The 23,453-nt window shown below is 55.6% G+C and overlaps 8 protein-coding genes across 8 annotated transcripts; 3 read left to right on the plus strand and 5 right to left on the minus strand.

Annotated features, from left to right (window-relative positions):
- Positions 1-109: 109 nt before the first annotated feature.
- Positions 110-1,462, minus strand: KRP23_12434 (Tubulin alpha chain; the record flags this gene model as incomplete). The annotated part of the gene is made up of 1 exon (XM_067883054.1): positions 110-1,462. The coding sequence occupies one exon, from the start codon at positions 1,460-1,462 to the stop codon at positions 110-112; it is 1,353 nt and encodes a 450-aa protein (XP_067739342.1).
- Positions 1,463-2,470: 1,008 nt separating this feature from the next.
- Positions 2,471-4,879, plus strand: KRP23_12435 (Choline dehydrogenase, mitochondrial; the record flags this gene model as incomplete). Its single annotated transcript, XM_067883055.1, has 8 exons — positions 2,471-2,668; positions 2,736-2,864; positions 2,938-3,100; positions 3,166-3,551; positions 3,637-3,923; positions 3,985-4,409; positions 4,484-4,543; positions 4,608-4,879. 8 exons carry the CDS (start codon positions 2,471-2,473, stop codon positions 4,877-4,879), a joined length of 1,920 nt encoding a protein of 639 aa, XP_067739343.1.
- A 191-nt stretch (positions 4,880-5,070) lies between these two features.
- On the minus strand, positions 5,071-6,150 carry KRP23_12436 (Secreted RxLR effector protein 124; the record flags this gene model as incomplete). The annotated part of the gene is made up of 1 exon (XM_067883056.1): positions 5,071-6,150. One exon carries the CDS (start codon positions 6,148-6,150, stop codon positions 5,071-5,073), a length of 1,080 nt encoding a protein of 359 aa, XP_067739344.1.
- A 64-nt stretch (positions 6,151-6,214) lies between these two features.
- Positions 6,215-7,854, plus strand: KRP23_12437 (Golgi pH regulator; the record flags this gene model as incomplete). Its single annotated transcript, XM_067883057.1, has 3 exons — positions 6,215-6,665; positions 6,771-7,599; positions 7,680-7,854. 3 exons carry the CDS (start codon positions 6,215-6,217, stop codon positions 7,852-7,854), a joined length of 1,455 nt encoding a protein of 484 aa, XP_067739345.1.
- A 73-nt stretch (positions 7,855-7,927) lies between these two features.
- On the minus strand, positions 7,928-9,265 carry KRP23_12438 (snRNA-activating protein complex subunit 3; the record flags this gene model as incomplete). Its single annotated transcript, XM_067883058.1, has 1 exon — positions 7,928-9,265. One exon carries the CDS (start codon positions 9,263-9,265, stop codon positions 7,928-7,930), a length of 1,338 nt encoding a protein of 445 aa, XP_067739346.1.
- Positions 9,266-9,607: 342 nt separating this feature from the next.
- KRP23_12439 (uncharacterized protein) lies at positions 9,608-10,858 on the minus strand (the record flags this gene model as incomplete). The annotated part of the gene is made up of 2 exons (XM_067883059.1): positions 9,608-9,782; positions 10,383-10,858. The coding sequence occupies 2 exons, from the start codon at positions 10,856-10,858 to the stop codon at positions 9,608-9,610; spliced, it is 651 nt and encodes a 216-aa protein (XP_067739347.1).
- A 622-nt stretch (positions 10,859-11,480) lies between these two features.
- On the plus strand, positions 11,481-19,424 carry KRP23_12440 (Phospholipid-transporting ATPase VA; the record flags this gene model as incomplete). Its single annotated transcript, XM_067883061.1, has 1 exon — positions 11,481-19,424. One exon carries the CDS (start codon positions 11,481-11,483, stop codon positions 19,422-19,424), a length of 7,944 nt encoding a protein of 2,647 aa, XP_067739348.1.
- Positions 19,425-21,526: 2,102 nt separating this feature from the next.
- On the minus strand, positions 21,527-23,268 carry KRP23_12441 (uncharacterized protein; the record flags this gene model as incomplete). Its single annotated transcript, XM_067883062.1, has 2 exons — positions 21,527-21,674; positions 22,640-23,268. 2 exons carry the CDS (start codon positions 23,266-23,268, stop codon positions 21,527-21,529), a joined length of 777 nt encoding a protein of 258 aa, XP_067739349.1.
- Positions 23,269-23,453: the final 185 nt, after the last annotated feature.

Genomic DNA, 23,453 nt, shown 5'->3' on the forward strand with positions numbered 1-23,453 from the left:
CTTCCAAGGGTGGCCATATGATGGCCAGCAGCACAACGGAAGCTTCTTCGTTGCATCGCGGCTCTATAGACCGGCAGCACGAGGGTGGACGGTCAGAATTCTTCTACGCTTAGTACTCCTCGCCAAACTCCTCGTCCTCGCCCTCAGCAGTCTCGGCCGACACCTCTTCGTAGTCCTTCTCCAGAGCAGCGAGGTCCTCGCGAGCCTCCGAGAACTCGCCCTCCTCCATGCCCTCGCCCACGAACCAGTGCACGAACGCACGCTTGGCGTACATCAGGTCGAACTTGTGGTCGATGCGAGAGAACACCTCGGCGATGGCACTCGTGTTGGAGATCATGGCCACAGCGCGCTGCACGCGGGCCAGGTCACCGCCCGGCACCACCGACGGCGGCTGGTAGTTGATGCCGCACTTGAAGCCCGTAGGACACCAGTCCACGAACTGGATGGTGCGCTTCGTCTTGATGGTGGCCACAGCGGCGTTCACGTCCTTGGGGACGACGTCGCCGCGGTACATGAGGCACGTGGCCATGTACTTGCCGTGACGCGGGTCGCACTTGGCCATCATAGATGTCGGCTCAAAGGCGCTGTTGGTGATCTCAGCCACCGACAGCTGCTCGTGGTAGGCCTTCTCGGCCGAGATGACGGGCGCGTACGAGCTGAGCATGAAGTGGATGCGCGGGTACGGCACCAGGTTCGTCTGGAACTCGGTGATGTCCACGTTCAGTGAACCATCGAAGCGAAGCGACGTGGTGAGCGACGAGATGACCTGCGCGATGAGGCGGTTGAGGTTGGCGTACGAGGGGCGCTCAATGTCGAGCGAGCGGCGGCAGATGTCGTAGATGGCCTCGTTGTCCAGCATGATGGCCACGTCCGTGTGCTCCAGCAGCGCGTGCGTGGACAGCACCGAGTTGTACGGCTCCACGACGGCCGACGACACGAGGGGGGACGGGTAGATGGTGAAGCCGAGCTTGCTCTTGCGCCCGTAGTCGACCGACAGACGCTCCAGCAGCAGCGAGCCGAGGCCCGAGCCGGTGCCGCCGCCCACGGCGTTGAACACCATGAAGCCCTGCAGACCCGTGCAAGCATCCGCGAGCTTGCGCACGCGGTCCAGCACCAGGTCCACGACCTCCTTGCCGATGGTGTAGTGGCCGCGGGCGTAGTTGTTGGCGGCGTCCTCCTTGCCCGAGATGATCTGTTCCGGGTGGTACAGCTGACGGTACGTGCCCGTGCGGACTTCATCGCACACGGTGGGCTCCAGGTCCACGAACACAGCGCGGGGGACGTGCTTGCCTGAGCCCGTCTCAGAGAAGAAGGTGGAGAACGAGTCGTCGCCCATGGCGCTCGAGTCGCTGGGGATCTGTCCGTCGGGCTGGATGCCGTGCTCGAGGCAGTAGAGCTCCCAGCAGGCGTTGCCCGTCTGGATGCCGCCCTGGCCCAGGTGGATGGAGAGGATCTCACGCATGATCAAAGGAGCCAGAGAGTGATGGTCTTGAGCCTTGGCGCGCAACTTGGATAATGAGCTCTTGGGGAAAAGGCAATTGACGGCACCGCCTGAAGTACAGTGTTTTTCTTATTATCTGAGCACCTCTGTGATCTAATAAATGGGAGTCGTCATTTACAGCGTAGTTGCAAGTTGTAAGTATAATGACTTTAGTATTACATAACCTCTGGAATTACCACTACATTGCGTATTTGAGAGTTAAGCGAATAAGGATTTGAAAATGATGGCGACTTTTTTTCGCGCCGTTCCGAAACGGGAGGATGATGATAAGGCTCGATGAGGCTTCGGCGTTCATATAATATGTTTTGAGATCGGAGCTAACAAGTCTTCACACGCCGTAAAGGGAGAGAGTGGCGGTTTGGTGACGGTCTCAGTACCGTTCGTGGGTCGGGGACAGGGACGAGCACCTGGTGCTGATGGAAATGTATTAGCTTGAGTGCCCAATAACGAAAAACATGCTGTCGAATCACCTGTCCTGTGTAAAATGTCTTAAAAAACACTCATAGTGGCGGCTTGACTTGGAATATGTTGTCCTTTCCAACGACGTGGACATTGCCGGTTGTTGACAATACACGCTGTGGAGAGATACGACTGACTTAAATCAAGACACGTGATAGCTGTTGCCTGTACGTGTCAGAATATGTGTTTGACTTTATGCTCGGCTGAGTGACGTTTGATCTAGTGCTGGCTGCATTACGCCAAGTTGAAGTTGCCGCAAATACTGTCGGCCGTCAGTTTAAGTGTTGGCCCCCTTTAAAATGATACCTTGTCAAATCGGATTTCCAACTGGAACCTTTACAACTTCATAAAGCATGCGATATGCGTGCCAATAGGATTCCTGCGACGTGTGTGAAACGGCCAACAATGCTCTCCAGTTGAAGCCGGACAGGGATGGACCTCAAGCACGCCACTGGTGGCGGTTGCAGCCTACAACTCGCAGGTCATTCCGTATTCGCCTCCACATAGACCATGAGCAGCACCGAGCGCTCGTCGCTGCTGCATCCCGGCGTCTCAACGCGCATCGGCCGCCGCACGCGCCTCCTCGTGAGCGGCGTGGCGCTGCTGTTGCTGTTCGCGGGGTTTGTGGCCTGCGTGTCCATCGTACTGCGGCTGCTGCACCCGCCGTCGCCTGCTCTGCCGCTCACGCCGCTGGTGTTGGCGCAAGAGGTAAAGAAAAGCGTCACATTGTGGGATTGTGGCGGTGTCTTATTTCCTTCTGGTACTGCAACTTCAGTTTGATGCCATTGTCATTGGTGGAGGCCCTGCAGGGTCCGTCGTGGCCAAACTGCTGTCCGACGACAAATGGAGACGTGTGCTGCTCATCGAAGCGGGCAACGCTTCGCAAACGCAATTGGGGGGCAAAGTGCGAGATTTGAGAGCTGCAAATTCGTGAGAATTGGGAATATTTACAATAATTGCTTGTCTTTTGTGCTCAGGACGCGATCCCGTCGCCGCTGAACGAGCAGCAATTAACACCGTTCGACGTGCCGTTCTATTGGACCAATGTGGCCAACACTCCGTCGCTCCATTGGGCGTATCCGGACGTGAACGTGGCGAAAGCTCTGGGCGGCTGTGGGATCCACAACGCCATGCTCTACGGTAAGAGATTTGCTGTGGATTACTGTCAGGTGGAAGAATCTGATGTGATTGTGGCGCAATGATAGTGCGAGCGCTACCGTCGGATCTGGAGCGGTGGCAGATGCAGGGATGGACTTGGGAGAGAACGCTGGAGATTTACATGAGCATCGAGGACTACGACGGACCGAACTCGAGCTTCCACAGCACGCGGGGTTTCGTCCGCACAAGCAAACCAGCCATGAAAATGGATTTCTCCAGCGACTTCCTAGAGGCTTGTGAAGAGTTGGGAATCCCGAGAACAGACGATTTCAACGCACCCGGAGGTCGATACGGTGCTGGCTACTACCACTTTAACACCCGAGATGGTGTACGCGAGAGTGCTGCGAAGGCATTCTTGGGGCCGATGCTGGATAGCAAGACGGCGCAGTCCACACGGAGCAACTTCCAGTTGATGCTGGATACAACGGTCACCGTACGTGGATCTATCCTTCAACGCTGCTCTCTTGCTTCAAATTGGTCTGACCCAGCAACTTTCGTTGCTTTCCTCTTGACTGCAGAGAATTAGGATCAACGAGCAGAATGTGACGGAAGGCGTGGAAGTACGCTACGGAAACGGAACCGTACAGCTTATTCGCCTCGCAGCGCACGGCGAAGTCATTGTCACTGCCGGTGCGATCAATACGCCAAAAATCCTGATGCTTTCCGGACTTGGAAACCGCGACACGCTGAAGAAGGCTGGATTGCCTTTGAAGAAGCACCTACCACGTGTGGGTATGAATCTACAGGACCACCCGGTGGTCGGTATGACATTTGAGTGCGAAGCTGCACGAGTTGTTGATCTCCAGTAAGTACCACCACTGTCAATGTCTATCCTAGCAACATCCTGACAGTCTTCTCGTGTGCAGGTCGGATCTAGACTCGTACTTCAAGGCCACTAACGCCAAGCATCCTAACGCTTCCAGCTTTGGCCTCTTCGGCACTGCTGGCATCAGCGTTGGCGCTTTCCTGATTCCTCCGGGAGCGACACTACCTGAAATCCAGCTTACACTGTTCCCTAAAAAATCGGAGCCGCATATGTCGAATAGCGCCGCGCTCGACCATGTTCACGAGGTGGTCGTCACAATTGCGCTGCTTCACCCGCTTGCCCGCAACCGGGTGGTGCTAATTCATGATGACGATGATTCAGTTGATGATAACGACATCGATGACCACTTGATTCCACGAATTGTCTCGGAGGTACCAGAGTTTGAGCCTGAGCATCTCAGGGAGGGTGACGTGTGGAAGATATCCTGGGCAATAGGAGTGGTTCGAGACATAATGGGGAAGCTAGGTGAGCTGAACTGGGGTTGTGGTGCAACAATACCTTACGGACATCAAACACTGACGCGATTTATATGTGAGCAGCCGAGAAAGACCTGATCGGACGTGAAATCGCCCCTGGCATCGGTATTACGTCCTCGAAAGGTGCGAGCCACAGACTCATTGCCGAGATTCTTTTCTAACCACAAGCGCGTATGTGGTACAACAGACTTGGATGAATGGGTGCTCAACTCCGTGTTCCGCAACTCGCACTGGGTTGGTAGTGCGTCCATGGGAAAGTCGGAGGACGACGGTGTCGTGGACGATCACTTGCGCGTCTTCGGCATCAAGAACCTTCGTGTAGCTGACGCGTCCATCATCCCGCTGATTCCGAACGGCAACGTGCACTCGTCCGTTGTGATGGTAGCAAACCGTGCAGCAGAAATTCTGAGGGAGGATGAAGCAGAATACCGACGGCGTCGAGCCGAACACACCGACTAGTCTATCAAGGTAGGGCGACTAGTATCTACGACTACAGATTATTATTCCTAGCGGGATTGGTGGTGAAGAGGAGCTTCCAGTTGATCATCATTGATCGGTCCATAGTAGTGATCTGTTTGATCTCCACCTCGTCCGCAAACGACATACTATTCATTCAACCGTTTGGTTTTTGAATTGCAGCCAGGAAAATATCACAACAAAGTCACCTTAGGCTTCCGTTGGCAGCGTCGCGGCCCGGAACTTGAATGTCGATGCAGTCTGCACGCCCATGCAGTAGGCACAATCTGAGTAGCAAGGAAAGCGGCAATATCCACGTGCCCCAGTGCTTTCGCTCGTCTGCGTGCCTCGACCAGGCAGCCTTCACTCGAGTAACGACAGAGTTGCTTCAGCACTTGCAGCTCCCCCGTCGCCACGACATCCAGCAGCGTATTGTTCAGCGGCTTGCAGTGTCGTCGTCCAAGAACCCCCACGACCTCAGCATGCCCACACAACGCCGCTTTGGTCATCGCGAACGATGCTCTCGCCGTAACCCGATGTTGCTCTGCCGGTGCTTTCCCATAAATGAACGAAAACAGATACCTGACCACCTCAATATGTCCATGAGCTGCTGCTTGATCTAGCGCCCGTGAGGTGCACCCTTCTACACGATGCTCCAGCAAGAACGTCAACACTCCCGTGTGCCCCGCACACGCCGCGTCGTCCGCCGTCGTACTGGAAAAGCCCCGAAATCCGTGTTCGTGCAGCCACTTCATCTTCTGCAGCTCCCCGTTGTACGCTGCGAGTCGCAGGGCCCACGCCGACACCTGCAGCTTCATTTCCGAGTGGTGGGTCATCAGCCAGTCCATTATTTGCACCCCTGTCGTGTATCCTACTGCTATGTCCATCAGATCCGCTTCAAACGCGTAACTTCGCAGCTCCAAATGCTCTTCCAGCCACTGCAGCGCCTTCAACTTGTCGAATCTCACGGCGCAGCGCACAACGCCCACAAATTCCGTCTCCGGGTTGCTATAACTCGACGAATACCCGGTAACTAGCTTGAAAAGAGCTCCCAGGACGGAAAAGTCGTCGCAAATGACTGCGAGTTGCGGCAAAAGCCCCCTGGAGCTGGGATATCTCCCTTCCACCCGAGGTCGGAACCGATGAGCGCGTGCAAACTTCGCAACGGGCAATGGGTACCCGTCCATAAACGACACCACGTGCTCAAACAGCGGCTTACTCGTGAGAACTTGCATGTACGAGCTGATAGCGCGCGGAGAAGACGAAGAAGACATTATTGTTCCCAATTGAACCCAATTACAAAATGGGCATTTTTGCATTATTGCCCAAATAAAAACAATGTCGGCGATGCTGACGGCGCTGTGGGCGCTGCCGGCGTCGGATGCGGCCATGGCGCTGGGCAGCTGGCTGCTCTTCTTCTTGTTCGCGCGCTTCTTCTTCTCGTGGTGGCTCTTCCGCGACTACGCCGTGCGCAGCCTGGCCACGCCGCTGCTCTTCGCGGCGTCTCTGACCTTCAGCCTGAGCCTCTTCGAGATGGTTTTGTTCGAGGTGACGGACGTGATGGGCGCGCGCAGCCGCCAGTGGGTCTGGAGGGCGGATCTTATTGCAATGACGTACCTGGAGGTGCTGGTGTTGCCGCTGTCGCTCTTCTACGCGCTGGCGAGGGAGCACGGCGCGGACAGGAGGAAGGCCGCCCTTACAGCGACTTTGCTGCTCGCAGTGTACCTTTACGGCTTCTGGAGGCTCGGGTCCGTGCTGCAGCCAGACCTACCACAGCAATCTGTGGACGGTGAGTTGATTGCAGCAGTTCGGAGGCAAATCGGAGCACGAGAGACGAGATAGAGAGGTCTGGGCACTGATATTGTTGTTCACTGCTATGATTTTGTTCTGCTAGCGTTGTTTTCTATCAGGAACTTTGTGAGTCGAGTGAGTCTATTGGGCGTACTCTTCATGGCGCTGCTGTCTGGCTTTGGAGCCGTCAACTGTCCGTACGAGTACATGACGTTCTTCTGGCGTCGGGTGGCCGAGGAGGACATTGAGTTCTTGGAGAAGAGGCTGCGCCATAATCTGGACATTCTCATTGCCAAGAAGAAGCGGCTGACGCTGGAGCTCAGAGCCTCTGCACGACGACAAGATGAGGCCTTTGCAGGTGGGGCCAAGAAGGGTTCGTTCTTCTCGCGAGCCTTCGGACTCTTCTCGTCGGCCAAGGACGACACGACGTACATTAAGGGGCTGGAGGCGGAGATCTTGACGCTGGAGAGTCTGGGACGCGAGCTGTTTCTCGAGGTGAACGACCTCAGAGACGTGCAGGAGCGGTCGCTTCGCGCTAGAACGTTGCGGGGCCGCGTGCTCAACTTCTTTGGATACGTCATGTCGGGCTTCTGTATGTACAAGATGGTAATGAGCACCGTGAACGTGGTGTTTCGACGGAACCGCGACAAGGACCCGATCACGGATGTGGTGGAGAAGCTGCTGTACATCTGGCCGTCGCTGGCAGAGCAGCTGAATATTCGCTTCGTGTCGGAGGTGGCTTCACTCGGCTTTGTGGGTATTCTTGTGTTCACCCAGACCCGAGGCTTTCTGGTGACGCTGCTCAAATTCTTCCGCGCCTACTCCAGCACCGTGTCGTCGAACAGCGTCGTGCTCTGGCTAGCACACCTCATGGGGATGTACTTCATTTCGTCCTTCGTCCTCATGCGGATGAATCTCAGCCCGCTGCACCGGTACGTTGGGAGAAGTTACGAAGATGAATCAGGCTCTAACTACCAGTTGCTTTGTGGTTGTACTGTTGCGCTTCATGCAGTCAGCGAATTGATGAAGTGCTGGGCGAAATTGAGTTCAACGTCTTCCATCGGTACTTCGACATCATGTTCGTCGTGAGCTCATCTTGCAGCTTAGGCGTTCTAGCGCTCACCAAGTTTTCCAAGGCCTCGCGCACCGCCAACAACGACTACGGCGCACACGACAAATTCCCTTGATGCGCTACTTTCAACTCGAGTTGAGTCACTTAAATTATGAATTTGGTGAAAGCAAGTCTCGGACCGAACCAAGTTAGTCTTGAACGAATGGAAAGCTCAAGAAGTCGTTGTAGAGCAGGTTTCCCTTGGTATCGTAGTGAGCGGCGCGGTAGCAGCGGTTGCAGAAGAACATGGGGTCCATCGTCGCCAGGCGATCACCATAGCACACAAACTTCGCCGTGTAGTGCTGGCAGATCAAGCAGTTGCGTAGCGTGCGATTGAGCGGGTTGGGCAGGCGTAGTGGGAACACTCCATCGCTCTTCGCTGCATCAAACTCGTGTGGTAGCCGGGCATCGCGAAGTCGCAGCAAATGCTCACATTCTCCCTGGTGAATATACACACCTGGCACGTCAATGTGCAGTTCCAAATCGGCAAAAGTCGACGAGTGAAGACTGTGAGCCACTCGCTTCCCTGCGAAAAAAGCGCCGTACTTGGCCTCGCGCTCGGGAGCAGCTTGAATCCAGCGGATAATCTGCTCCGAGTAGTCCAAGCTGCCAGGAACACGTCGGTCCACGAAAAACTTCTGGCCAAAGTAGACGAGCTTCGAGGCTCTTGCATGCTCATGCAGTCGCTCATCATTCGCGCACGCAATCAGGTCCACGAGCTCGGAAATTCGCTGCGAGCGTCGCACAACGAACGACTGCGTCCTCGCCGGGTCCTTGCTTGGATGCAACACGTCGAACCACAAAATCGGGTCGTTATCCTGTCGAACAACATCGTCCTTCTTTTCCTCCTCCTCTGCATGCACATCCGGCACCGGCCGTGCGAATTCAAAGCTCATAGCGGTGACCGTGTCCGCCATCGACCTCTTCTGTACCAGTCGGCGCTTCTTGAGCTTGAAAGTGTCCACGAACTTCTGCAGGCGCTCATTCGGCACCCTCTCGGCTCTTAGCTCGTCAATATCGCCCAGTTCATCGAACACGGCGTTGAACCTCTCTCTCTCCTCTTCATGTTCTCTTTGCACCTTCTTCCGCTCTTTCTTCTGCCGTCTCACGGCCGCGACAGCCTCTCGCTGCTTGGCCACGACCTCTGCTCTGCCAGCTGCTTCTGGCTGCTCTTCCTCCGATTCGGAAGCCGCATCTTCTTGTTCTTCTCGCTCTTCCTCTGCAGTATTGAGCTCTCCATCAGGCTGCAACGCTAGAGCAGCAATTCGCTGGTATTTCTTCACCCGCTCGGCGTACGGCAGCGCCTTGTCCGTCAGCGCCGAGTCGCCTTCGTTCCAGCGCCGCAACGCGCGGTAAATGCCGTCGTCCACCGCTTTTTCCAGCGGCATCAGCAAGATATCGTCTACGTTGATATCAACGGAGCTCAATTCTTGCGCGGTGGCCTCGTTCTGCGGCGCTAACGGTGGGAAGAGCGCCTCGAAGTCCATCGTCCTGCGTCCTGCCAATTGTGTCAATGGCAACGAGTTTGAAGGGTATTGAACATTTTGGTGGTCGTAAATATGGCTACATGTCGGATGACGAACAATATTGAATCACAAAGCGTTAAAGATTGTTTACACACAGATACCTGCGCTTTGGAACGCTGCGGATGGCAGCTAGCTCTCGGAAAACTACTGGGGGACAGCTTTGAGGACTGAATGTTGGTCCTTTTGATAGTCTCTCGGAAGCAGAATCAACATCCTGTTGAACGTTGTCGAGTTCGCGAGGAAAGTCACACCACGAAAACGTCAAGGTATGCGTACCAATAACATAGGAGAGTGGAGGGCAGCCTAGGCCATCACCTCGTGGGTCGACAGCGACTCGGAGGTTCGGTGCACGACACTCACGTCTCGGGAGCAAAGGCGTGTGGGCTCTCGCCGTCCCGTGTCGCTGCCGAACATTCGAGCGAAGAAGCCTCCTTCCACTTTCCTAACCTTGCTGTTGCTGCGTAGCAGACGCGATGGTCTGCGTTGCAGCACCAGCGCGTATTCGTTCTTCTGGCACCGTCTCGGACCGTCGCCTTCGTGTCGTCGAGGATTGCAGCTCCACACGTTGTCCGCCATGATTCCCGACAGATACTCCACCACATCCTGGTGCTTCTTCTTCGCAGCTCCCTTTCGCGCCTGGAATAAGCAGCCTCTCGTCGAGTACCGGCACAGTAGCTCGACGCATTCCAAGTGTCCATTCTTGGCCGCGTCCTCCAGCGCACGCGGGTGCGGTCCTTCCGTCCGATGTGTGCCTAGAAACTCTACCACCCTGTCATGTCCGAGGCCAGCCGCGCAGCCCATGGCGACCGTCGTGCACCCTTCCGTGCGGTTGTCGTGTAAGAACTGCACCACCTCCAGATGTCCGTTAGCTGCAGCCATATCCATGGCCTCGTACGTGCAGCCCTCCGTCCGATGCTCGTGTAGGTACTGCACAACCTCCAAATGGCCTGCGATCGCCGCTGCGTCCATCACTCCAGCCGAGAACCCTGCGTAGTCATGTTCATGTAGCCACCGCACGGCCGTCAAGTTGCCCCTGGACGCCGCGAAGCACAGCTGCCACGGGCGGATGTGCACGAACTGGCGAGGCACATGGCCATGCAGCCAGTCCAACACGGCCACGTCCCCACTGTAGTGAATTGCGTAGTTTAACAAGTTGCCTTCGAACTCGTACTCCGTTAAGTTGCAGTGCTCTCCGAGCCAGCGCAGCACTTCCAGGCGGTTAAACATGACGGCGCACCGAATGACCTCGAAGAACTCGAGGCGAGGGTTGCGCTTGTGTTCCGGTAGCAGGGAGACCTGCAATAGCCTCTCCAACATGTCCAGATCGGCCCGGATGATGGCCAATTGGGGCAAATAGCCGCGCGGCTGCGGGTACAACGTGGTGCCCGCAGTCACCTGGAGGTTGGCACGTTCCTGAGCCCCTCGCTGCGCCTCTCGAACGGCGAACGCGCCCACGACGAACGGGACGCCGCGCATGAAGCCACTGATGTGGTGCAACAGCTCGTCCTGCGTCAGCACGCGCAGCGCCGGCGAGTCGCGCGCGAAGAGCGGCATGGAGCTCCGATAGTTGATGTTCAAGTGGGACGTTCTCCATTATTGGGTGGGATCATGGTGTGGCAATGGTGTACACGTTGACACCAGCAAGTCCTGCGTGCACTAAGCCGAGAAGTAAACATCGAGAACGACTGAGCCATGTCGTACCATTAGATCTTCATGACCCAACGCGCAAAGCATCAATGCAATTGTGCAATTGGTGACGTCTGTAGGTTTGTAGTGTGAATGTTGGGAGTTTGGGGTTGAGTGGTAAAGTGGTGCCGGATATCGTTAGGCGTCGACCACAGCGCGACATTCCGTTGTCTTCTTCTCGATGGAATGATGTGTATACATATAGCGCTTTCGCTGTCAGGGCGTTTCGCGAAAAGGCTGTAAAAATGGGCATGTTGGCGAGCCGTTTTGGTTTGTTGCAGCGCCTCCCTGTGAATAGTTCATCGTGCATAGTAAGAAACTCCAGACGTCGAGTTCCAGTCATTGACATTGGCGAGTCGGTCCTCCGCTCTGTGCGTTCATCTCGAGTTTTGTCGACGTAGCGGCGTTGCTGGCTTTCTGGAGCAGGTCGAACCTTGGTGGGTTTATGCATGACCAATTTGGTCTTTCACCCGGCCCTCCAGCAAGCAGTATGGCGCTCTCGCTGCATCCGCTGGCCTTCCGGTCGGGTATCAGCAGTTTCCCGGCGCCGACGAGCGAGGTGAGCTTGGCGTCTGCGAAAGTGGATGCTACGTCACCAGCAGATGCTGTTACAGCTACCCACACGAAGAAATCGCACGGTAAACCGGGGTGGCTCGCGAGGGTATTTCGACGCAATCGAGTGACCGACTTCCCCAGACAAGCAGGTTTCTGTGATGATAGTGATGACTCAGAAGACCTGATCAAAAGTCGGTTGCTGTTCGTGAATGACGCGCGGAGGACGATGGAGTATGCAGCGTACATGCAGAAACACCATCGTTCGGATCCGTACTGGACCAACACAGTGCGGTCGTCCAAGTACACGGCCCTCAACTTCCTCCCCAAGTCGCTGTTTGAGCAGTTCCGTCGCGTGGCCAATTTCTACTTCCTCATCATCTCTCTCCTTCAGTTGTGTACAGACTTGTCCCCCACGAACGAGTATTCGACCATCGGCCCCTTGATGTTGGTACTGACCGCGACGATGATCAAGGAAGGCCTGGAAGACCGCGGACGCCATCAGCAAGACTGGATCGTGAATCACGGGAAGACCGAGGCGCTGAACGGTACACTCGAAGGCAAGAAAAAGGAGGTAGCGGAAGCTCGTCTTGGCGATTTTCAGACGATTTTCTGGAAAAACTTGCGCGTCGGTCACGTGGTGAAGCTCCGCGACCAGGAGCAGGTGCCCGCGGATATCGTGCTCCTGTTCTCGAGCCAGGAGAATGGGGAGGCCATGTGCGAAACTTCCAGCCTGGATGGCGAGTCCAATCTCAAAGTTCGCCACTGCATCAAATGGAATCAAATCACCCCCCAGACCCCCAGAGACTTTGCCGACACGGTCCACGGAGAAATCCGCTGCGAAGCGCCAAACAAACGATTGTACAGCTTCGACGGAGTGATGCGGATCTCGAACGCGACAACGCAGGCAGCTGGTGAGCCTGCGGCACGGCAAGGGCGAACCCATGGCGTAGCCTCCGTATCCGAAGAAATTCCTATCACGATCGAGAACGTTTTGTTGCGCGGGATGAAGCTGTGCAACACGAAATGGGTCGTGGGGGTTGTCGTCGGGGGCGGCAACGACACGAAGCTGGTGCAGAACATGAAAGCCATCCCGTCCAAATTCAGTCGCCTGGACCGGATCGCAAACCGCTGCATCTTCCTCATTTTCTCGGTACTTTTCGGCGTTTGCTGCTTCAGCTCCGTCCAGGCGTCGCTCTTTGCCGTCAAAGTCCACGAAAAGCCTGGTTACGCGAGAGCGTTCCCGTTCATCGGGAAGTTCCACCCCGCGTATTTTTTGGAGGCGTGGGTCACGTATTTGATCCTGTACAACAACATGGTGCCGATCTCGCTGTACATCAGTCTGGAAGTGGTGAAATGGTACCAAGCGCGGCGAATCGAGAACGACCCGAAAATGTACTGCTCGATCACGGGCCGCGGCGTCACAGCGCGTACGTCCAATGTAAACGAAGATCTAGGGCAGATCAAGTACATCTTCAGCGACAAAACGGGCACGCTGACCAAGAACCAAATGCTCTTCAAGGTGTGCAGCATCGGCGGCATCATCTTCGACGGGTCCAACATGCAGCTTCGGCGCGCAGCGCAGGCGTCGACCGACGATCTGCCGGGTGGCAGCGATATGATGCTCAAGTTTGGCTCAGCCTCCGCGGTGCGAGGAAGCAACGCGGGGAGAGACGGAAACACCGATGGGAGGCGGAAATCAAAGCATGTATCGGTGACGGAGAAGGACGTCAGGTCGTATTCCCAAATGATGAAGTTTGTTGAGAACCCGTCGCGCTTTTCGGCAAAAGAGATCCACGCAGTCGAATTGGCGCGGCCATTCTTCCGCTGTTTACTACTCTGCCACTCGGCATCGGTGGCGCTTGAGCCGGGAGTATCTGGCGATCAATCCGCCGACACACTCAGTGCAACTGGTCGAAGAACCGAAAGCGTCGAGGGCAGTATGCGCGCTGAAAGTCGGCGCCAAAGCGGAGGATTCAACTCGTTCACGAGCAACCACGCAGCGGCTGCTGAGGCGAGCGACGCCTTTCCTTCGCTGAAGGGCGACCGTAAGTTTTTCGGTTCCTCACCGGACGAAGTCGCACTCCTCAACGCTGCCTTGGAATTTGACTGCGTCTACGAGCGGCGGGAGGGGGACGTTATCCACATTCGGTTGTTTGGCAAGTCCGAGTCGTATCAGCTCCTGGCTCTGAACGAATTCGACAGCACGCGGAAGTGCATGTCCGTCGTTGTCAAGAGGTTGAGTCGAGACGAAGCGGACCAGCGCTCGTCCGATCCAAAACTCCCGCGCGTTCGCGATAGTTTAGGGGATCTGGAGCACTCCTTAGAAGCGGAGCTCGACGGATTGAACGGTGACTATGAGGCACAAGAGCAAGACATTTTGGTGTTCTCGAAGGGGGCGGACACTGTCATGTTTGCAAACGCGAACAAGAACCAGGATATCAGTAAACTCGCCTTGCACGTGCACTATTTCGCGGCAATGGCTTTACGCACCTTGCTGCTCGGCTACCGTACGCTTTCGCTGACGGAGTACCTGGAGTGGAAATGCGAGTTTGATGCAGCGAAAAAGGCGCTGTCCAACCGAGAACAGCTATGCGTGGAGGTCGCCAAGCGCATCGAAAAGTCCGTCAAACTACTCGGCGCTACGGGCGTTGAAGATCTGCTTCAGGAAGGTGTGAGAGAGTGCATTTCTCAATTATCCCTGGGTGGTATCAATATCTGGATGCTTACAGGAGATAAGGACGAAACTGCGATCTCGGTGGCGCACATGTGTGGACTCATCGGCCCTAAGAGCAAGATCATCATCGTCAAGGGGAAGACCAAGCAAGATTGTCTTGATGAGATTGCGAAGGCTCGACGGAAGTTAAAGCGAGAAGGATTTTGGGTTCCGGGTGTGGCATCGCAAGATATCTCGTTGGTTATCAACGGCGAAGCCTTGGAGTTCTTGCTCGCCGATGCCTTAACATCAAGCGCAATCAAAGCGCAGATCTCCTACGTGAATGCCAACCAAGTGATCCCTCACGCCAGTATTACGCCTCACTCCGACCCAACGTACCATCACAGCACGACTCCCGATGGATTACGAAGCGAGCGAGACGCTCGTCTGAGCGGCTCGATGTCGTCCAAGTCAATGGGGAGTCTTCCTTTCCAGTCACCTAATATGGCGTTAAACTCACGGCACCGCTCGAGTTCAAGGCCCGGGTCCACACGCACGTCGATAACAGATACCAATGGCGGAGTTCAACTGGCACACGAACTGTTTCTGGAGCTTGCGTCGCAGTGCAGAACGGTAGTGGCGTGTCGGCTAAGTCCAATGCAGAAGGCTCAGGTGGTCAGCTTGATGAAGGCGGCGCCGGGGACACCCCTGACGCTGGCAGTGGGGGACGGAGGCAACGACGTCAGTATGATCCAAGAAGCCCACGTTGGTATCGGCATTTACGGGCACGAAGGAATGCAGGCTGTACGCGCTGCTGATTTTGCCGTCGTCACCTTTCGCGACCTCTCTCGCCTGTTGCTCGTGCACGGGCGCTGGAACCATCGACGAGTGGCTCGCGTCATTCTGTTCTCCTTCTACAAGAACATGGCTCTCATCATGACGCTCTTCTTGTACTCCTTTTACAACGGGTATTCGGGACAAACCTTGTACGAGTCGTACTTGATGGTGGGCTGGAACGTCTTGTACACGCTGTTACCCATTTTTGTTCTTGGGATCACCGATGAGGATATTCGGGATAGCGCCGTGCTTCGTTTTCCGTTTGTGTATCGGAGTTCTCTCAGGAAGAGCGAGCTCAGCATACGGGGCCTTAGCTTCTGGGTAGCGAACGCGCTGTTCCATTCGCTTCTGGTGTTTTTCTTCGTCACGAAAACGCTGGGTGGGGTCTCGTCAAGGTACAGTCGCGGTAATGGACTTTTCCCCGATGGTACTGCTGTGTACGGAGCGTTGATCATCACAGTAACGTTGAAAGCATCCATTCACATGCAGTGCTTGCACCGCTGGACTCGCGCGCACTATATCTCCCTCTTTGGCGGGTTTGTAACGTACATTTTGTTCGTCGGAGCGTACTCTCAAGCGTACCGAATGTTCCCAACCTTCGACGTCTTCCGGGATTTCCAAGGTCTTGCGGGGATACTTTTTTCAGAGACATTGTTCTGGACTCTGCTGTTCTTCACGTCTGTGACGTGCATCTGTGTCGACCTGGCCATCATGTACTTGAGGAAAATGTACTTACCATCGAGCAACGACATCATTTTGGAGATCGATAGCGGTCTTGGTGATCTTCCCGTCCTACCTGTCCGCAATGCCGACGGGTCCATGGATAATTCCCGTGCGTCTAAACTGGTTTACAGTTCATCAGGTCGCTCCGACGAAGGAAGTTATACGGGAGGGATCTCTGCAGTAGGTGGGAGTGCGCGCTCGGATAAGGGAGAACTCACGTCGTCGCTACTCGAAGGCGAGTGGAGTCAGCAATTCCGCGACTTCGATCTCCCTACCGAACACGACGAGCTCTCGAAGCAGCTTGTCTCGGTTCAACGCGAACTCGCCCAGGAGAATGGCCACCCGGACCCACTCATGCAGGAGGATGACGCCCATAGCTCTCGAGCCTTGCGCGTGCAGCCACCAGTGCACCCGCTCACACTGGAATTTATGGGCGAGGAGCACCAGCGTCTTGAGTCCGAGTTCGAAATCACCTTTGCGTTCCGTGAACGCAGCCGTGTCGTGCTGTGCCTCAAGGTCATGGCGTTTATGATCCCTCTCTACGCGGCGTACGAGGTGCTCTGGGAACACGAGTCTTCGTACATCTGGATTCGGGTGGGATACTTTGTGTGCGACTTGCTCTTCATGCGCTTTGCACGCACCAAGTTCTTTGTGCAAAACTACCAGCTCTCCATCCTACTGCCGTACAGCATTGTCGGCATGGCGCTGACGCTGACCATCTCGGATACGGGAAAGTTTGCTGCTGCGCTTTACCCGGTGGGGCTCTTTGTGGTGATTCGAGTCAAGTTTCTCTACGCGCTCATGCTGTCACTCTACAACTTTGCGTTCTACATGCTGGCTGACAGGCTGCCCTCCCTGGACTACGCGGACGCAGTGAGCGTGTCGGATCTCATGCTCTTTGCACTCTACTTGGTGTTCGTGATCACTTTCGGCTCCTACGCGTGCTACTCGCTCCAGATCACCATGCGCCGGGATTTCCTCCAGAGTCGGTCCCTGCTCATCGAGCAAAAGCGCTCGACTCAAATTCTCAAGAACATGCTGCCCGAACACGTCGTCCAGCGCATGCAAAAGGGAGACACGTTGATCAGCGAAGACGAGCAAGACGTGACGATCCTGTTCTGCGATATTGCCGACTTTGCGTCGTTCGTGAACCGCTTCAGCCCCACGGAGGTGGTCTCTCTCCTCGATCGAGTGTACTCGCTCTTCGACCAAATCTGCCAAAAGCACGGCGTGCGAAAGATGGAGACGGTGGGCAAAACCTACATGGCTTGTGCGGGCTTGCAAGGCAAAGATCAGGGCCGAGAAGCGGCGCTTCGGGCTGTGTCGATGGCCTTGGATATGCTCACGTGTCTTGACAAGTGCCAAGCATCCAACGGCAACGGAATAAAGCTGCGTATCGGAGTTCACTCGGGGCGCGTCGTCAGTGGACTGGTAGGCATGAAGAAGCAGCAGTTCTCGCTCTTTGGCGACACGGTGAACACCGCCTCCCGCATGCAGTCAACAGGCATCACTGGCCGGTGCCAAATCTCCCAAGTGACGTACAAGAAGCTGGCAGGGTACTTCGCCTTCGAAGAGCGGCAGATTGACGTGAAAGGCAAGGGGAGCATGACGACGTATCTGGTGGGCGAGCCGCTCACCGAGGTGGCGCAGATGGCGGTGCTCGGCCAGCTTGAGTTCTTCAGCACCAAGCGTGAGTCAATCATGATGTCGTCGTCGGTGATCAACGTTCGTCGTCCGTTCGAGCAGGACTTCCTCGCCATCACACGGAACAAAATCCTGCACTCTGCTCGCCAGCGGTGGAAGAAGTACGACCCCATTCGCATGCTATTGGGTACCCCTCCGGACCTAGCGTCGTATGGAGGCACGGATGCCAGCGAAAGCGTCGAGCAGCACATGCTGACCGAGATCCGATTGCTGAATATGTGCTTCAAGGTGGAGGAGATGGAGAACAAGTATCTCGAGAGCACGCTCTCGGATCGAGTCGAAGGTGCGCGCACCACTCTTCTCGCCCTTGCGGTGTACGCGTTGTTTACCTGCGTGCGCGATCTGCTGGTGGAAATCTTCTCTGTCCTCAGCACGGATGCACCACAGAAGGAGATTTCACCGACAATGTACGCGATCCTGTTGTTCATCCGAAGCCCCTTTGCACTCGTGGCGATACTGGTAGCCCGGCGCGTGCGCGACGAATTCGTCTTTTACTCGGAGATCAAGCTCCGCAATGTGCTGCTCGGGTTCTACCTGGTCGGGCTGCTCGTGTTCACGCTTGCCGAGGCGCTGCTCTGGGGGGTCAATTTTGAGGCCGACATCGATACGTCGCCACGCTACGTCAACTTGTGCTTGGACACGGTGCTCGCCATGTTCGTCGTGTCCAACGGGAGGTCAATTCTGTATCGCCACGCGGTCGTGTTCAACGTGCTAGCCCTCATCATGGTGTCTTTAACGACGCTGGTGTCGCTCCAGAGATACAATCAAGACGCGGCCAAGTTCAACTCCAAGTTCAAAACGAGTTACCCCATTGTGCTCACGTACTTTTCGGTCGTGGCGAACATCATCGCGTCGCAGAGCGTCGAGTTCTTCACGCGGCGGCAGATCTGGCTCAAGACTCGGACGCAGCTCGAGACGATGAACGCGGATCGGCTACTGTACCAGATGCTGCCGGCCGCGGTGGTCATGCGGCTCAAGGAGGGGGAAATGGTCAGCGACCAACACCAACAGGTTGGCATCTTGTTCTCGGACATCAAGGGCTTCACGTCCATCGCGTCGCAGGCGGCCACCGCGCAGGTGGTCAACATCTTAGCCTCGCTCTTCTGCGCGTTCGACAAACTCACGGAGAAACACGGCGTGTTCAAGATGCAGACCATCGGTGACGCGTACGTGATCGTGTCTGGCCTGCCATACGTGGACATGAGTCTCGGCCCCGGTCTAGTAACGAGCTCCGCGAGTACTGCCGACATGTCGAATGCGGACGCAAGCATGTCCGTTGCCTCGGTCAGTGCTGGAGGGCTCGGCACCACCGTGGGACGGCTGTCAAGTAACCGCGTGCTCCCCCTCGAGCGCAAGAGTGAGGTCGTCGAAGGCCCTGGAGGCACTCCGCGAGGCTCCGGCACCAAGTTGCGGTCGCATCTGCTGCGACGAAGCACGCTCAAGCACAAGCACCAGATGCACTTGCGCAGCCACATCCGAGACCTGTTGGCCATGGCGCGCGATATGCACAAGGAGGTGCGCAAGGTGCAGGACCCCAACACTGGCGAGCGGCTGCAGATGCGGATCGGCATCCACATCGGCAACATCATCGGCGGCGTGATCGGCACAACGACGCTGCGCTACGATATGTGGGGGCCCGACGCCCTCACGGCCAATGAGCTCGAGTCCAACGGTGTCCCGGAGAAGATCCTCGTGAGCCCCGTCGTGCAGGAGGTGGTCAAGGACATGATCGACATCCGCTGCACGTTCCACCGCAAGATCAACTTCACCAACGTCCCCATGATGGACACGTACCTCGTCGAGTTCATCGAGCCTGACGGCACTGGAGGCAAGGGCCCCGCTTCCAGTAGTGGCGGCAGGAGAAACAGCGGGAAACTGCCCGAGGAGATACGTCCCGCCCCGGGTTACGTAGGCTCCGACGACGGCAAACCCAGCACAAACATGGGCGCGGAACCCACGTAGACTACTAGTTCCACTTAGAACGATTCTCTCTACAGTAACGCGATTCGTGCTCAAGGCGAATACCAGTGAAGTGCAGATTTTGATGCTGTTTGTGATTAGTGTCTTTTGTTCTTGGTGGTAGTCGTGCGTCATCATTCGAGCAGAGGATGAAGCCCACGACATTCGGGAGGTGTCCTTGACAGTGACGGAGTACATGGTCCATAGGTGAAGTTGGCGAGCGACAGATCGAACAACATGTTGAATACTTCCGTAAGTGATGTCCGAACACTATCAAACTGGCAAAATACTTTCGGATCGCCATCTTTTGCGTCTTCAATTGGCGGCTTTCGGTTTCTGTCGTCTCTGCTTCTGCTGGGTTTACGTGTTGTGGTAACTCCGAATCTCCGATCTCGACGAAGAGAACACACTTGCTCCTTCCATTATTGGTTTTTGTTTCGCCAGGTGGGTCGCTAGCCGTGTTTGGAAATGCGATAAAAGTCGGCGTCTTGCAGCCTCGCCCTCATCAATACACCAACCAGATCACCATCAGAACTTGTATCGAGCTTCATCTCTGAGGCGGTCATTGAATTTGACTCGACTGCGGTAGAATCTCGGTCGCAAACTTCTGTGAAATAGCTTGTTTGGAGTTTTTCCACCGCCCGTAAATGAATGGATGTACAGCTAGGCACACGCATCAGGGCACTTTCGAGGCCAACAGACCTCACCATTGTTTGCACTTACCAGATACAACGCATATTTTGGGTTTCATCACTCGAGAAGAACGTAAAAACGATCTCTTCTGAACTGGAGGTGCAGCACAGGTTAGCGAACCGAGCACCGCTGCTATCAAAAACGGCAACGGCCAGTTCATGTTTAGTGGTGATAGTATCGGGATCATTGTCGAATTTTGGACATGGCTCAATGTGAAGTTGTCCAACATGTTCAACATCGTGTGTTGCTACATCGCCCTCAAGGAGATGGATACATTCTGCGAGACGTGTCGCGATGGCCAAGCTGGATCCATCTTCAGATGCTGCGTTCTCGGTGCTAATCGATCGGGAGTTATTGCTGCTCATTACAAGCTTCCAGGGTGGGCTGCCCTACCTCGTAGGCCAATTCGAATCGAGTCTCGCATCGTCCTCTACGCTCAAGATCTACAGCGGTAAACTACCACAGTTTGCCATTCGTCAACGGGATCAGCACATATTGGAGCTGCTACTACAAGCCACTCAAGATCCAAGACTGCAAACGCTGCCGCAGCTGCACTTCGTTGGAGTGCGTCGTTGTGCCATCGAGTACAATAGTCTACCAATACTCAAGTGGCTACATGCCACGCGTGACGAGTCTCCGACGCTCTCGGATGAACATCGACTGCTGTCAGTGGCAACCACGAGCTACTTTGACAACGTTGAGGTCTTGGACTGGCTGCACAGTGCTTCAGACGGTCCACATGAGTCAATTAAGTCAGTGACAGTAGTGGAAGTGTGTCGAGCTGCGGGGCTGGGCAATGTCCGCGCTATTCGCTGGCTCCATGAGCACAGGAGTACTGCCTTCTCGCCTCTTGTGATGGATACGGCCGCTACACACGGACATTTGGAGCTTGTGAAATTCTTGCACGAGAACCGAAGTGAAGGCTGCACTACGCGAGCTATGCACGGCGCAGCGTTGAACGGATATCACGAGGTGGTGGAGTATCTCGCGCAGAATCGATCGGAAGGGCCAGCCGAGCGTACACTGACGATGACGGCCAGTGCAGGTCACTTGCGTTGTGTTGAAGCTCTTTGTCAATATGCTCAGCCTCCTCCACGTGGTAGTGGCGTGTGGCGACTTGCAGAGGCTCGACAGTGTGCGCTCAATTCGGGCTACACGGGAGTTGCGTGCTTTCTTGCCCAACAGGAGGATAACGGAAAAGCTGACACAACGACAAAGGACAAGATACGTCGCTGTTTCGGCCTCTTTTGACAGAGGGGTTAAGATGCTATGAGAGAAGTAAACTGTACATGAATTATCATTTTTACTTGCATTGCTACAGCCATCGGAACAACCACCACCAACCTGAGGGATTTTGAACGCTTGAAGGTTTCTCGGTTCTGGTCTCGTTAGCTGGTTCGCTTGGCGTTGGTTCAATCGGCTGGCGCTGTCGCTGACACCACCGAGGGCCACGACCCAGGTGGAAAGACTGCGAAGAACACGAGCGGACTTCTGGGTTCATCCAGGCTGACAACAGTACGGCTACTCGCGGATGACCAGCCTGGAGTGCGGCGCGCCGGGCTTCAAAGAGGCATCCACGAATCGAACAGCGAATCAAGGCATCCACGCAATCACTGTTGCCCTGTGCAGCTGCTCGTTCGAGAGCGTATTCGTGTGGACCCTCATGTCTGTGCTCTCCCAGGTAAAGGACGACATCCGCGTGTCCGTTGATCGCCGCGTTAGTCATCGCATCCTTTGTGCAACCTTCCACCCGATTTTCCTGCAAGAAACGCACAATTTCCAGGTGGCCACCGCTTGCGGCACTGTCCATTGCTGCAGTCGTGCACGTCGCAGGTCCCTGTTCGTGGAGAAAGCGTACGATCTCAAGATAACCATTTTGACAAGCCGTATCGATTGCCTTGGAAGTGCAGCCTTCCGAGCGATGAGTCATCAGAAATCGAACAACCTCGAGGTGCCCTCTCCACGCGGCGCCATCGATTGCGCGCGTGGTGCATCCTTCATCTCGGTTCTTGTGCAAGAACTTGATAACTGGTAGCCGTCCAACAAGTGCTGCACCATCCATAGCATCGCTAGTGCATCCTTCGGTGCGATGCTCGTGTAAAAACTCCACCACCTCCAGGTGGCCGCTTCGAGCAGCTCCATCCATGGCCTTGGTCGTGCAACCTTCGCTGCGATGCTCATGCAAAAACCTCACCACGTCTATAAATCCTCCTGTTGCAGCTCCGTCCATAGCGGTCGTCGTGCAACCTTCTGCTCGATTAACATGCAGAAACTTCACCATATCAACATGCCCATTCCGCGCAGCTCCATCCATGGCAGCAACAGTGCAGCCTTCCGTCCGTTGAGTATGCAGGAACTGCACCACCTCCCTGTGTCCATGCCTCGCCGCGCCGTCCATAGCAGAAGTTGTGCATCCCTCCGTCCTCTGGGTATGCAAATACCGCACAATTTCCAAATGTCCATTGGCCGCCGCGCCGTCCAAGGCATGCGACGTGCACTGTCCTTCCTCGTTCTCCAACAAGAACATCAGTGTTTCCATCTTGCCCATTGTAGCCACCAGATCCACGAGTCTCGGGTCTTGGAACCCGCCCGTGGCCAGTCGTTTCTCCCTCAAAAAGCTCAGCACCGATACGCTCGCTCGACTCAGATCCTCCGCCTTGACGTCCCGCAGCGTCGAATTGGGATAGTTAGCAACTACCCACTGCACAATCTCCAGCTTAAACTGCAGACTCTCTGAGTAGCGGACAGCCCACCCCAATAGTGAGCTCCCTACTGTTGTGCTAGTTACATTCTCTACCAGCAACCCAGTGTGTGCCAGGTATTGGAGGATTTCAAGCTGTCCGAACTGAATAGCGCAGCGAGCGGCTCCGTCCATTGCCAACTCCGGTCGCAACTGGAACGTCTTGGTGGTCGCCAGTTTCCGTAGCCCCCGGAGCGTCTCCAAGTCGCCGTGTTGAATGGCGGCACGTGGTAACGCGCCAGTGGCGGACCACGGGACGCCTTGATGAAGACGCTGGAAGTCGGTGACTAAGGTCACGATGGAGCCTGGAACGCCGTCGACGAATTCCATGATGAGGTGGAAGAGCGGCCGGTTCGTCAGTACCAGTGTGGGGGCCGCGGGGCCGGCCCGACAGGGCGGCGGGGGCGACACCATGCTTCTTGGACCTGCTTGGAAGTGCTTACTGGTACTATTGTGGGGCCTAATTAGGGGTGCGACTTCAAGTTACACATATGTTGGATAGTCCAACATCATGTTGATATCGTGGCCAAACTCCTTCGTCTGATTGAGCATGAGTCCCCAAGCAATACGCAAGGTGTTTTAATGCCATGAGGTGAGTT

Source organism: Phytophthora ramorum (genome assembly GCF_020800215.1).
Source record: "Phytophthora ramorum isolate Pr-102 chromosome Unknown Phyram_PR-102_s0015, whole genome shotgun sequence".
Lineage (NCBI taxonomy): Eukaryota > Oomycota > Peronosporomycetes > Peronosporales > Peronosporaceae > Phytophthora > Phytophthora ramorum.